Source organism: Cricetulus griseus, chromosome 4, assembly GCF_003668045.3.
Source record: "Cricetulus griseus strain 17A/GY chromosome 4, alternate assembly CriGri-PICRH-1.0, whole genome shotgun sequence".
Taxonomy (NCBI): Eukaryota; Metazoa; Chordata; class Mammalia; order Rodentia; family Cricetidae; genus Cricetulus; species Cricetulus griseus.
In genome coordinates, this window is record NC_048597.1 from 34,874,703 (window position 1) to 34,889,902 (window position 15,200).

The 15,200-nt window shown below is 42.5% G+C and overlaps 1 protein-coding gene across 7 annotated transcripts in view; it reads left to right on the top strand.

The window, feature by feature from the left end:
* The window catches only part of Cmss1 (cms1 ribosomal small subunit homolog), a 292,176-nt gene that overhangs the window by 267,923 nt on the left and 9,053 nt on the right, over window positions 1-15,200 (top strand). For 4 of the 7 annotated variants that reach the window (XM_027412476.2, XM_027412479.2, XM_027412481.2 and 1 more), the window contains 5 exons: window positions 1,181-1,269; window positions 8,083-8,154; window positions 9,706-9,835; window positions 13,376-13,435; window positions 14,492-14,594. In XM_027412476.2, coding sequence (XP_027268277.1) covers window positions 1,181-1,269; window positions 8,083-8,154; window positions 9,706-9,835; window positions 13,376-13,435; window positions 14,492-14,594 — 454 coding nt within the window. Of the gene's footprint in view, window positions 1-1,180; window positions 1,282-8,082; window positions 8,155-9,705; window positions 9,836-13,375; window positions 13,436-14,491; window positions 14,595-15,200 lie in introns of all 7 variants that reach the window. The other 3 variants (XM_027412477.2, XM_027412475.2, XM_027412480.2) reach the window with 1 other exon arrangement.

The following is a 15,200-nucleotide window of genomic DNA, read 5'->3' on the forward strand; positions in this document are numbered from 1 at the left end:
TCTTTTGGAAAAACTCAACCAATCCCATCTGGCTGTGTGGTTTTTAAATAGTCCTTGAGGAGTTGGAGAAATGCAACCCTGTCTTGGTGCCTCTGCTTCACAGGCTGAATGACCCACTGGGACTGAGTGGGACAGGCCTGGCGTCACCTCACATCCCAGCAGCCCTGAAGAACTGGCTGGCTTGGACTGCTATACTTTTCTTTCACTGTTCTCTTAATGGAAATCACAGAGCTACCATCCTTACTTCAGAGGAGCAGTTTCCTCTTTTGGAACCAAAAACTGTCAGGCTAAGGAAACAGCTAATGTGTTCAAGCCACAGTGACAAGATGATCTCATTTTATGTCAAAGGTTTCAAAAGATGAAATAATTTTTGGAACAAGAAGTAACTGAGATTCAGAGTATTTGATTAATAAGATATTTTAAATATGTCTCATGGGCATAGAGTCTTTTAACTATAGTACCTATTTTCAACTAGACTAGCCAAATATAGATTATATTTTTGCAGCTAGAAAATTCTAGGGAATGGAGAAAAGTGCAAAACTCTTCCTCCCTCTCTTTATATGTGGGTCATTCTTTTTGTCTTAAAGTTACTGTTAAAACTAACAGTAGTATATGAAAGTATTTGTATTAGATATTTAACATTTTTAGAGTCAGGCATGGTGACAGATGCCTTTAATCCCAGCACTTGAGAAACAGAGGCAGATGGATCTCTGTGAGTTCAAGGCCAGCCTGGTATACAAAGCAGGTTCCAGGATAGCTAGGGTTATTAAACAGAGAAACCCTGTCTTGAAAAAAGAAATTTAATATTTTCCTAAGGTAAGGATGCTGGAGAGATGGCTCAGCTGTCATTTACTGCTCTTGCAAATTTCAGTTCCCAGCACCCACTTGATGGCTCATACCATTCATCACTCCAGTTACAGGATATCTGCCCCTTTCTGACCCTTTTGGACACCAGACATGCAGACAGCAACAACAATAAAATGTTAACTAGTTTTTCAAATTATAAACAAGACTGGCATCTGAGTGCTTAAATCAGTCTCCACCTTAGAAAATTTCCATTAAAGTTACCTTTAGAGAAAGGATTATGAAGTCAAGAGATTAAAATCTAAGCCAGTATTACCAAGGTTGCACTGAATGGGAGAGGCACTCTTTAACTGTTGAAATTTGTATCTCCTTTCAGAACCATCCGGTGATGAGGAAGGAAGAGACACAGAAATGATGCAGCAGGACACAGCTCCAGTTCCTGAACCATCACAGGAAACCAAACAGGTGACAGTCACTGTGAGCATTGCAGCTATTGGCTCTGAAGCCCATCTACAGCCCTGTGGTGGTCACCTGTGGCTTGTAGATAGAGCTGACTGATTGCTATGAATAGTCATGCACCTCAGGACAGAATGGGATGAGCTGCAAGCTCTCTGCTGGTTGGTCCTAGGGCGTGGTCTTTCAAATGTCTGGGTAAAGGCAAAGGAGGCCCTGTGAGGATACAGTCGATGTTCACCTTCCTCATCCTGATCCCAACTTGCCACAGCTCCCATGCGTAATCACTTGCAACCAACCACTTGATTCCCCCACTCTCTCCCAGAGCTCTTGAGGACTCTAAAGGGGTTGTAACTTCTGCTCTGCTCTGCTCTGCTCTGCTCTGCTCTGCTCTGCTCTGCTCTGCTCTGCTCCATGGCTCCAGCTGCTTTCCCATCTCATGAACTCTCCTCCATACCTCTCCTCATAGCTGTACCAGCCCTCCTGGCTAGCATCAGTGGAGATAATGCTGTGTATCACTCTGGGAGTTGCCAGTGATAGGACGATCCAGGGAGCTTTGAAATCACATGCTCAGATCTGTTCCTTTGTGTTTTGCAGTTAATTCTCTTTTGGTAAATTCTTAGCATCTTTTCCTGATACACGATTATTGTAAATTCCACAGTGATGCTCCACAGGGTGTCGTTCTCTTATTCATTGTGCATTCATATTTCTAAGAGCTTTCCATAGTAGTGAATGCTCTAACAGGTTTCCTTTAGTCCTGGAAGGGCATCCTTACTTTATTTTTCTTTTGCACATTCTTTCCTTACTTTCTGATATCACATCTTTTGCAGTAATGTCTTTTTGTTGTTTGTTGGCTCTCATATCGGGGACTTTATTTAAATGTCTAGTTAGTCTTAGCTCTGTTGGTATTAGAGAACAATCCTCTAAAAAAATTCATTTGAAGATTTAGCCCATGAAGTGAGTTTTTGTTTTTTTGTTTTTTTTGTTTTTTTGATTAGTATAAGTATTGGGAAATGGTAATCACAAACTGGGATTTTTAAAGCTCCCAAATATCACTTTCTTGCAACATTTTTCTTTGCCTATCCGGGTTCTTCCAAGTAAGGATTCAGTAGTCTATCTAGACCCAAGTGTGGGTGATACACTCCTCTAATCCCAGCACTTGAGAGATTGAGGAAGGAAGGAAAAATCTTGAGTTCTGGGCTAGCCTGAGCTCCACCACTGGACCCTACCTCAAGAAAAGGAAAAGGGGGAACAGTACACAAGCATGGCATGGCGGTAGGAAATGGTGCTAAGCCCCAAGCCCTCATCTTTCCTGAGAAAGGCCCATTGTGTTTTCAGGAAGGACCAGGAAAGGAAGCAGTAATGGGATGTTTGCTTGGCTTCCAGGGTAGGAGATTAGAACCAAGTGGGCATAGGGAGGGGAAACAGTTTCAAGTGGGGGGTTTCATCAGGTCAGTCTTAATCCTTGTTAATTTCCACCTTCACGAAGACTGAACCACTTTCCATTTTTCCCATTTTCCAAAATATGGTTGAAATCTTTGTACCACAGTTGTCTTTCCTGGTATCTTAGACTTTATAGGTGTTTGTTTACCTTTCAACCTCTTCATTTTGAGATTGGTATGCTATGAGAAGCAGTCCTCAAGCATGTAATAGTTAACACTTCAGAAACTGAGAGCTAATTGTGTTGTAATTGCCTCACTTAAAGGCCATATTTCCTAGCAGTGAGATCGGGGCCTGTCCCTGGCACCTAGCTGATTTTGGGGAACCTGTTCCCCATGCTGGATTACTGCCTAGCCTTTCTGAGGAGGAAGAGCTAGATTCTACCTCAGCTTGATATGCCATGCTTTGTTCATGCCCAGGGGAGGCCTGCTCCTTTCTGAATAGAGATGGGGGAGGAGTGGATGGGGAGGGGGAGGGGAAACTGTGGTCAGCGTGTATAATAAATGAAAAACTGTTAATTAAATAAAATATTTTTTTTAAAGACATGGTTAGCCAGGTGTGGTAGTGCAGGCCTATAATTCCAATACCTGAGAGGTAGAGGATCTCTGTGAGATTGAGGGCAGCCTGCTCTACATAGTGAGTTCCAAGCTTACCAGCACTATATAGCAAGGCCCTGTATTTAAAAGAAAAATGCATGTTTCCAGGTTTTTTGTGTATACTAAATACCCATGACTCTTCAGACGACATATTTAAGATTGTTATAAGGATAGAACATTGCTTATGGGTTGTTTAGGTCTCATCCTATGGGAATGACTTCTAGGAGTGGTGAGTTGCCTGGTCTAAGTCTGCCATATTTTTTGCTGTCTGCAAAGGTAGACAAAAACTGTTATAAAACAGCTGGCTAAATTTAGGAATTTTTCAATATAACGATTTGGCTTTGGATTTCTCCCCAAACCATAACACCTTTTTGGAAATTAACCCTATAAAGTGGCTTCCTCGTACACACCTTACCACAACCAGCCAAGGGTAACAAACAGATACCAAAAAATAAGTGCTTTGCATTTCCTTTGGGATGATCTAAGAATCTGAAACCAAAGTTTATCAAACTTTTATCAAAAAGTTTACCAAAAATTTATCAAACAAGTCTGTCTGTCTGTGGCAGGATCTTACTGTGTATCTGGTTGGCATGGATTCAGATTAGACTGGCCTCAGAGATCCACCATCTCTGGTCTCTGTCCTCTGACCTCTCCCTTGTCTTTGTTGTGATTAAAGGCATGTGCCTGAGAGGCATGTACATTTGCTTTTTCTTCTAATTGCATTATTATTTTTAACTCCAAAACTGATGGAGCCATACTCTTAATAAGTGAGCTCATTTTTAGATTTGACTCATGTCATGTTTGAATTAACCATCTTTTAAACCTAATAATCGGGGGCTGGAGAGATGGCTCAGAGGTTAAGAGCACCAACTGCTCTTCCAGAGGTTCTGAGTTCAATACCCAGCAACCACATGGTGGCTCACAACCATCTGTAATGAGATCTGGTGCCCTCTTCTGGTGTGCAGATATACATGGAAGCAGAATGTTGTATACATAATAAATAAATTTAAAAAGAGAGAGAGAGAGAGAGAACACAGGCATGTACTTCCATCCTGTTAAAAAAAAACAAAACAAAACTAATAATCTGTAATCAGCACATCAACCTTCTTGTAGAGAACAGCTCCATATACTAAATAAGAAAACACTCCAGGGAGCCTCTGGTAGTGGATTAGTATTTTTCCCTGGTGCAAGAAGGGACTTTGAGAACCCATCCCACGTGAAGGGTTACACTCTGGCCCTGGACACATGGGGAAGAGCCCAGGACCAGCACAGGAGGATTTGGTGAACTTTGCAGAGCCCGGGTTGAGGGCCCTACCCTGCCTGGGGAGTGGTGGGTGGATGGGGTGGGGGGTAGGCTGGGGGTGGGGGAGGAGGGATGGGGTGAGGGGAGGGAGAGGGAGAAGGGACTTACATGTGAAACAAGCTTGTTCCCTAACTAGAACTAATAAATAAATTTAAAAAAAAAAAAGAAAAAAGAAAAAAAGAAAAAGAAAACACAACAGGTGTCTATGTCTGCTTCCCCACAACCTTCAATAATAGTTAACAAAACTAATGCCAATTTGTATGTGTGCGTGTGTGTGGTGATGGGTCGGTTGTCTTTGTTGTTGTTTTGAGATAAACTCTCTGTCTGTGTGTGTCTGTCTGTCTGCCTGCCTGCCTGCCTGCCTGCCCACATCTCTCTCTCTCCTCCCTCCCTCCATTGGTGATCTGGAATTTACTATGAACTATGAGGCTTCAAACCCAGACAAATCTCACTCAGTGCCTGTGGCTCCTCCCAGCACTCCTTACTCTGCTTCCTACCCTAAACCTCTCCCTCCCAGGGGCTAGGCTTCACTTCCCTACCCCCAGACGGATCCCTACGTGTGTGTGTGTTGTGGTATGTGTGTGTAGTGTGGTGTGTGTGTGTGGTATTGGTGTGTGTGTGTGTGTGTGGTGTGTGTGTGTGTGGTGGTATGTGTGTGTGTGTGTGTGTGTGTGTGTGTGTGTGTGTGTGGTGTGTGTGTGTGTGTGGTGTGTGTGTGTGTGTGTGTGTGTGTGTGTGTGTGGTGTGTGTGTGTGTGTGTGTGTGTGTGTGGTGTGTGTGTGTGTGTGGTGTGTGTGTGTGGTGTGTGTGTGTGTGTGTGTGTGTATGTGTGTGTGTGTGTGTGTGTGTGGTGTGTGTGTGTGTATGGTGTGTGTGTGTGTGGTGTGTGTGTGTGTGTGTGTGTGTGTGTGTGTGTGTGTGTGTGTGTGTGTGTGTGTGTGTGTGTGTGTGTGTGTGTGTGTGTGTGTGTGTGTGTGTGTGGTGTGTGTGTTGTGTGTGTGTGTGTGGTGTGTGTGTGTGTGGTGTGTGTGTGTGTGTGTGTGTGTGGTATGTGTGTGTGTGTGTGTGTGTGTGTGTGTGTGTGTGTGTGTGTGTGTGTGTGTGGTGTGTGTGTGTGTGTGTGTGTGTGTGTGTGTGTGTGTGGTGTGTGTGTGTGTGTGTGTGGTGTGGTGTGTGTGTGTGTGGTGTGTGTGTGTGTGGTGTGTGTGTGTGGTGTGTGGTGTGGTGTGTGTGTGTGTGTGTGTGTGTGTGTGTGGTGTGTGTGTGTGTGTGTGTGTGTGTGGTGTGTGTGTGTGTGGTGTGTGTGTGTGTGTGTGTGTGTGGTGGTGTGTGTGTGGTGTGGTGTGGTGTGTGTGTTGTGTGTGTGTGTGTGTGTGTGTGTGTGTGTGGTGTGTGTGTGTGTGTGTGGTGTGTGGTGTGTGTGTGTGGTGTGTGTGTGTGTGTGTGTGTGTGTGTGTGTGTGTGTGGTGTGTGTGTGTGTGTGTGTGTGTGTGTGTGTGTGGTGTGTGTGTGTGTGTGTGTGGTGTGGTGTGTGTGTGTGTGTGTGTGTGTGTGTGTGTGTGTGTGTGTGTGTGGTGTGTGTGTGTGTGTGTGTGTGTGTGTGTGTGTGTGTGTGTGTGTGTGTGTGTGTGTGTGTGTGTGTGTGTGTGTACCATCTTGGCTACACTGGTCTCTTGGTCTCTTGGCCCATGCTGCTGCCTCTCTCGCTCTCCTTCCCCCTCTCTCCTCTCGTGGTCCAGTTTAGTCTGCTGGCCATGATCAGCCTGGACTCTTCCCTTTGCCTGCTTTCTCCCTTATCCCTACAGTTAAAAAATCTCCGTACTTTAGTAGCCATGTCCTCCTCTTTTTATTTCATTTTCACTCACTAACCTCATGGCAGTCTTCCTGCCTCAGCCTCCCAAGTGTTGAGATTATAGGCCTGGGTCCAATATCTGCTTCAGGGACTCTACTAATTACATCCAGACCCTTGCCTTAGAAGGAAGCACTCAATGCTTCCTTGTTCTGTAATTAGATGCTTATAGCCATCTGGCATCTCCTGTGACATATTAGTGGCCTTGGCCCAATTTCTGATTGGCACGTATCAACATTAAATGGACATGAATCTAAATCCACAAGACAGCTTAACTTTCTGAGTAAGAAAGACAATGTCTTCATTGTCTCAGGCCGCAAGGCAATTGGTCTTCACAGGTTTTTTGTTTAACCTGTAAAGAAGTGGAGCATGAAAGATCCCCATGTTATTTTAATCTCCTCTACTACCTGAAACAATGTGTAGACACTGCTGTAGTCTTAAAGAAGTTACAGGCCATTGTATCCCTCTTTGATTTGAGGCCATGGGCATTCCTAATCTGCAGGTTTTCTTGTTGTTTGAGACAGGATCTCACTATGTAGCTCAGACTATCCTGGAACTCACTATGTAGACCAGGCTGGTCTCAAACTCACAGAGATCCGCCTACCTCTGCTTCTTCTGCTGGGATTAAAGGTGTGTGCCACCATGCCCGGCTTTAATCTGCTCATTTTCTAAAAAGATCCATCTATGATCATTTTAAACCGAGCCATAGAGACAAGTTCGCTGCTGGTGACTGACTGACTGAACAGCTCTCCTCTCCTTGGAATGGATGTGACTTGCTTCTTCCATTCCACATCTTACTTGGCAACCTGCTTGAGCTGTTGCATAAAGATCCAGCACAGGAAACATTTTATTTTGCTGCTTATGATTAATACATGTAGAACCTGCACATTCCATTTTATAAATCAAGGTTTTAGTCCAAATTTCCTGCTTTTTCTACCTTCGAGAACAAAACTCGGCTTAAAAATAGCATGAAGCTATATAGGGTCCTTGGGGTTCCAGGCCACTGGCAAAGCAATCACTCTCGGTGCTACAGTGCAGGGCCTGTTTTCAGACAGTTAGCAAGAACATTTATTCTGTGGTCATTTTTAAATGACTACATGGGTACAGCTGTTTGGCACAGCTGGTTTTGTAAAAATGTAAGTAAATACATCCTACTTTGAATTTTCTCTGCTTGTTGAAAAGGGGGGAGGAGTGGGTACTACAAACAACACCACTTGGAAGTGTAGGCTCCTGCGCAGGCAGCTCGTGGAAAACCAGTGACTGACCGCCTTGCCACATCCTCGTGTTAAGCACATGTATTTCTGCCTGCAGTTTACAAACCAGCCCCTGGCTTCCATCGCTAATCATCTGCTCACATCAAGCACACGTATACACTCACTCACTCACTCACTCACACATTTTGATCTCTGTTCAAAGATTTTTCCAGTCTTACATCATCTGTTCTTTTCGACTTTCTCAAATTCTGTCGGCTCAGCTGCTGCCTAACAGCTCCAGTGGGTCTCCCAGCGTCTCTGTGGAATGTTACCAAGGTACTCTAAGGAGTTTGTGCCCAGCAGAAAAATGCTTTGGGATTCATAACAGTCATTGGCACTTCATCCTGCAAAGATGAAAGTTTTGTCATTTATATTTCATTACAGCCTATGGAGTGTTTCTTGACACAAGCGAAGGAAACAAAAGAGGAAACCCGGAAGACCAAGAAGTGGAAAAAGGTACCAGCAACAGATTGTCTCAGTCGTGTGGACACATGTGGCTCCATGACATTTTTATATATTATACATATGTAAAGTTATTTGGGTCCCCAACTAAGAGAGTCAGAAATTGTCAGACTCAGTGAGATCTGTTAGCTTTCCTAAGGTCTCTAAGAATAAGTTTTCTTTGGAGAACTAAAACTAAACTTTTCGGACCCCCGTTTCACTCTTGTGAAACCCTGGCAGCTTTCTTGTCCGCTGGGTTTTCACTGTAGCATCGGATTCCAATCTAGGAGCCCGTAGCTTGTTTGCACTTCCTCCTCCACCTTGATCCAAGAAAGCCCTCTGCCCTCTTCCTATTGACTCCAGCTAAAAGCCTGATACACTAAAGCAAAACCAAAAAGGAAAGCACTGTCCAGTATTTCTGCCTCTAATTCGGGCCATAATTTAAGGCAAATGCTCCCTTCCTCTTCAATAATGGCTCTCTGCACAGAGCAGACACGGTTGCTCCTATGCAGACTCTTTCAGAGCAGACCTGGCTTTCCCCTTCCACCACAGTCGAGCTGAAGTCAGAGGAAATGATTGAGATGAGAGAAAAGAGGGTTCAGCCAGTTAGCTATTGAACAGCAAGCCTTCGGAAAGGAGTGTGCACAGGTGGCCAAATAGAAAGGTAGTGGGTGCCAAATTGGCTGAGGTCTGGCAAGTCCTTAAAGAAGTGCCTCAAGTGCACTCTGGTAATTCAGTCGCACGCAGGGCCTTGAGGAGCATTAGGTTCCAGAGGTTCAGGGTCAGAGCTCTCACTAGTTTAGCTCAGCTGAGGTCATGCTAACATATGCTCATGGTCATGATGTTAGTCTGATACCTTCATAGCTACCTTGAGTAGTTCTGACATTGGGAGTGGGGGAGTTGAGAGGAATCACTCTTTCTGGGTCTTTGGAGAAACATTACAAGGAAATAAGGGATGTTTACGACAAAAATGGACAATTGTGCTTCCATGTTTTGCATACATTTGATAGAAGTTCTATACAAAGAAGTCCACATCAAAAGAGCTGAGAGGAAAGTATCTCCAGTGACATCTGTTGTATTGTGTTTCCATGACACCTTGGGGCCACCTCCTAAGCCAGGAGCATCAAATCCACTTTCCTGTGAGCGCCTGTGCTCAGCTTAGTCTGCACAAGTCCAATCCGAGGCCTGCCACCTGATAGTCAGTGCTCAAATTCTTCTCTTTCAAGAGTACACATCAAAAAAAAAAAAAAAAAAGAGCACACATCGTTTAGGAGTAAAAGAGATTTCGTAGCAACAAGACTTCTAGACTTTTAACAGAAGAATACCCTACCACTGAGCTGAATGCAAAATTTTCACTTCTAAAAGATACAGACCAGGCATTACAAGGAGCCCTCTGAGATCATTTCTTCACTTTTCAAGCACTCACTGTGTCTAAGAAGTATGCAGTAAGGTTTCCCACTCAGCTGTCACCAAAAGCTACGTGCCATTTAAATGCCAAAGAAATGAGCCTACGCCACATGCCATTCTAAAAATCTAATGTTCTACTTTTTTTTTCTCTTGTTTTAGAAGAAAATTTCTGAGATTCTTGCAAAATCAGAGCCCAAACCAGGGACTCCCGGAGACCTTCAGCAGCTCATCAAGGACCATTACAGTGGCAGTCGTTCCGTGATTGAGTTGGAAGAGCTGAACCTACCAGGTATAGCTGGGCTTCAGTTGTCCTAAGGACAGGAAACAGACCATGTCATTTCTTCTCTTCTGTTTTACAGGCATCTCTACTGGTAGAAATTTGTACATTTTTCTTGCTCTTAATCTTCTTCCCTCCATCTAATACTTTTTAATTGTTAGTAGTTTATTTGGATACTAAAAAAAGGTATTTGCTCAGGAATGCTAAGATTTGTATATGTACTTTATCTTTTACTGGAAAGATTAATTGTTCAGTACAAAGTTTTAGCAGACTCTTCAAGGAGCAAATGTCTCTGATGAAGATAGGTATTAAACTCACAAAAGGACAGGTCACACACTTAAAAGTCTTGGTGTGAAACTTTGTTTACCCTTCCTTTTTAAACAAGAACTTTAGCCTTAGGAAGTATGTTAAACTAGGTCCTGGGTCCCAGAACTAAGGAGCCTGAGGCAGAAGGATCACAGCCAGTGTGAGTCCAGCCCGAGATACAGGATAAACACCCTATCTCCAAAAAATTAACAAGATTTTTTTAAATAAGCATTTTAGTTGTTGTGGTCATGATTTCAGTTTTAGAGTAGTGTTCGGGTTGTACCCAAGACACTTCCAAGCCAAGTAGCCAAACGTGGTAATAGAATTCTGCATTTCACAGAAGCCACCATAATTTGAGGTCCAATACTTTATTTAGAATTTAGAAGATACTGCAAAAATGCAGTCACTCCTCTGAGCTTTTAGATTGTGGTGCATCTGTAAGGCTCCTGGGCAAGGCTAGGAGAAAACAGATGTTATCCTGAAAGCAAACCAAGATGAGCTTTGGCACCACTGCTCCAGATAAGCTATTTCTAGACTACTGAAAACAGCTAGTACTACTTTGGGAAGAAGTCAACAGTAGCTGACTTTCCACTACAGCTCTATGCTTTCTAGAAGCTTGAGAAGCTGAAGAACAGCCTGTTCCCTGCATAGTTATAATTCCTCTGTGCTATTTTTTCAAGTGCTCTTTGGGATTAGCAGTGGGAGTGCCCCCATCTGCTCTTTTCCAGGACAATTGCCCTTGAGGGAACTAGAGGCATGCACTTGGATTCGAACAGGATCTGGAATCTAAAGTTTACCGAGCCCACAGGGCTGCTCCTCGAGTGTGAGAGCTGTGTCCTGGCCAATCTATGGCAGGAGCAGAGTGGTGTCACAAATCCTCTGCTCAAGCTGAGGCTGAAGTCTAGTTTTCACTGTGACTCAGTTTCCTCATCTAGTTCTTTCTTAGCATATAACTGGAGCCCTGGAAGGATTTGTGAAGGACATATTGCTATTCTGTGACCTCAGAGAATGTCATAAACCTTGACTCTGCAGAACTGATGAGAGCTAAAGGTTATAAGGATGTATCCAAGTTCCATAATAAGTTTGTGTTATATTATTGTTGTTTTATTAAAGCCCCATAACACATCTGGGTAAGTTCATGAACCCGTGGAGTTTCTTTTTTGGGAGGGGTGGGGCAGGATATGTTGGAAACTGCCAGAAAGAACAGGCTTTATTATCAGCTACAAGATGACTACTCTGAGACATCGTCAATTAAGGCTTCCTGTCTTAGCTTGGATTTCAGATGATGCTTTCTGTTGCTTTGAGGAGACACCATGACCACAGCAACTCTTTAAAGGAAAACGTCCAATTGAGGTGACAGCTTACAGTTTTAGAGGTCCAGTCCATTATCATCATGACAAGAAGCATGGTAGTTTGCTGGCAGATGTGGTGCTGGAGCTAAGAGTGCTACATCTTGACTCAGAGGCAACAGGACGTCAACTGACTGTCACACTGAAAAAGACCTCAAAGCCTACCCCCACAATGCCATACTTCCTCCAACAAACCATACCTTCTATAATGCCACTCCTCTTAGGGGCCATTTCTTTCAAACATATCATTAGAAGATTTCAGAGAAAAGACCCTACTCACCACACCAAAACCAAAAACAGCCTCCAGAGGTAGTAACTATGCTAGCTGAAGAGAGAAAAGATGCCATTTGTCATTTGGAATTGGTTTAAAAAGGGGGCGTGTGTAAATAATAAAGTATTGTTCCTAATCAGTTTGTCAAGTGCCTGACTGGATTTTAATCTGAGGTTCTCTGTGTCTGAAGGGCAGGAACATGTCCTCTTAATTATCATTAATTGTGCTATACTCTGCCAACATCTAACATTTGGAAACTTAATTAGGGATTTCCAGAACAAAGACACCAGGGCCAATTAACCTCTGCTGTCTCCTGAGAGCTGGTTTGGTTTAGATCAGTGACCCTAAGTGTCTGTAGTCTAGCTGCAACCAACTCACCCAGGAGTCTCCTCAAAGGAAAAACAAGCCACCCTCAGGGACTTAGCCAAGTGGAGTCCATTCCTGTTATCAGTTTTGAATTAAACTCTCCAGATGCATCTGACCTTGTCTCCACTGGGAGAATTGTAATTGTAAAAGCCATCAAAGGCTCCCTGCCTCTATTGAGACAACTTTGAAAGTATTATGTAATATGAGTTATGTATTATATGTATTACTAAATTAACTCAAATTTAATTTGGTAATAGCTCACTCCTAAGACCATTTATGGTTTCACAGAAACTTTTTCTTTATAGAAGGAATTGGGTTAATAACCATAATGTTACTTTTTTACATATTTCAGGCTCAAAGTGAAAGATTATACTCAGACTTAATATTGTTCAGTAATCTGTGGCTATCAGTGGTCAACAAAGGCCCTGTTTTATTTTGATGTGTTGTGTTGTATTTTACAGCTAGGCTGAAGTGTTATATTTTGATACATTACTCCCATTCTATCCAAAGCTATACTATGTTTCCTTTCCTCCTAAGTATTTACTCTAAATAGTTGCTACACATTTTTATATATGCATTCTTAGATGCCATTTAGGGATATATTTTTATTTTTATCTCAGTTACACTTGCAGAGCCTCGCATTCTGTTTCTTCACTTCACACTTTTTTTCAGATAAGCCAGATGTGGCTTTGTGTACATGAAAGTGATTTCTTTGAGATGCTACACAGTGTCCCAGTTCTTTCATCTGTCACAAAGCACTCACCCTTTCCCCAGATGTGGACACCTGGATGGCTTCCCACGTCTCAAGATCATAAATTTTGCCAAAATTAATCTTTTTGTGTATCCATTTACAGCACACACAAAAAATTCTTGGCATTGTTTAGCCAGAAAATAAATCAGGGAATCACAGAGTTTATAATGTTAACATTACTACTTTCAAAATAAGTTTATCAGTTGACAGTTCCACCTTCATGACAGGGAGCTGTCATGATGAATGTTATCATCACCCCACATTCTCCCTAACTCTTACTGTCGTACATCTTTCTAATATTTGCCATCCACTGACTGCTCGCTCATTGCTGCATATATTTTAAATGAAAAAATAAATGTCTATTATTGGTGCAGCTGTTATTTTAAATATTTTAACCTCCAAGTCACTCACATTTTATAACTCATTCAAGAATTCATCATTCACATTTAATCTGTTTTGATTGTATGGTTTGCAGAGTTCTCAGTAAAGCATGTTTCTCATATTTCTAGACTCCTGTTTCCTGAAGGCCAATGATTTGACTCACAGTCTTTCTTCATACCTAAAAGAAAGTAAGTAAAGTCTGATATTTTAAAAATTATTAATATTTTAAAAATTATTCCTCAGATCATTATTCCACAAAAGAACAGGTTTGAAGTCGGGTGTATCAGTGCATCCATTATTTAATGTCCTGATTTAATGTTTTGCTCTGGCTTTGGGGACTTGGGTTTGGTCCTATTTGGGTGTTATACTACATTAGATGTGTTAGTCTAGGAATCCAGAAAATGATGTCCTCATCCAGGGCATCCCGTCCCCTGGAACTTGGCCTTCTTACCTAAGAGATCAAGACACTGGGCCATGTGATTTTTAACAGCTGGGAGAACTCCAGATTCTGTTTCCATGTTCAGAACTCAGACCTCACTATTACAGCCACTCTGATTTGATATTGTAGTTGGTATTGTGTATAACCAGAAAAGGGCTAGATCATTCACATCAAAATATCACTTACTTGTTTCCAGCAACCACATGACTTACATAGATTTGGCATCCTTCTTCCAGCCTTTTAGTCTTAATATGATACCCAGGGTGCGCTCTTTGAGCATTTCTCATGGTTTTGCTTCACAAATGTAAACCTGGTTTATAACAGGAATAATATCCTGTCATAGAAACTTAAAAAGTTTAAAATTCTAAGCCTTTTTTGTTAAACATAACAATGAATAATGAATTTGAAGTATCATTTATTGCCAGTTCCATTTTAGTTCACGCTGAATGTCTCTTTAAAATTTAACATGTGTGGTGGCCCATGTCTCTAACGCCAGGCAGGTGGATGTCTGTGAGTTCCAGGCCAGCTAGGGCTATGCAGTGAGATCCTGTCTTTAAACAAACAAAAAGCTAAACTAAGCTAAAATCTAACACGATTAAATCAGAATTATCCTATTAGTCAACAATATCTTCAAGCATTAAACATAAATTTTAATCTGCTATCCAAAATAGAAAATGTAATAACAATCTGTGCTTGTTTTTTTTTATATTTTCTTAAGCACTTTACAAATAAATAATTGGAGAATATCCAATGTTAGCAGCACTGCTTTGTGTCTTCAGAACAGTTTTTGTGATCTGTCTTTCAGTCTGTCCTAAGTGGGTAAAACTTCGGAAAACCCACAGCGAGAAGAAGTCTGTCCTGATGCTGATCATGTGCAGCTCAGCTGTCCGAGCCCTGGAGCTCATCAGGTCAGTGTCGCTGCCTGGGTCTCCTGAGTGCTTTCTTAATACGTGACAAGCTGTATATTCTATGTGCAGTGAGTAAAACAGGGTCCCTGACCTGTGGGCTTTATGTACTGGCCGGGAGGCTGACAGGAAACAAGTAAATATGCATGACGGTATCCTAAACAGTGATTTGTTATATAAAGGAAAATGGGGCAGGGAAATGAGACGGGCACAGGTGGGAATTCTTTTTTAAAGGGATGGCGTTAGAGCAGAGACTCAATGAAGTGAAGGACAGAGCCACATAGCTTTCTTGACCTGAAATCAGGTAGATTTCCAAGAGTGCAGCCGTGAGCCCTGAAGCAGGATGCCATGGAAGGATTTGGGGCGGAGTGCTGCAAATCATTTTAAAGGCACACTCACACTGCTGGCGGAGAGACACGTCATGCAGGGTCAGGGTAACAGCAACAAGACCACACTAGCAAAGAACAGCAAGCAAGTGGAAGGGATGATCTGACTCAAACTAGAAACACGGGAAGGCAGAACACCAGGGAATAAACTTCCTAAACCTATATAAGAAACTGTTATGGGATGGAAAAGCTCTTAAATTGAAGTGGGTGCCCTACTCTTGAG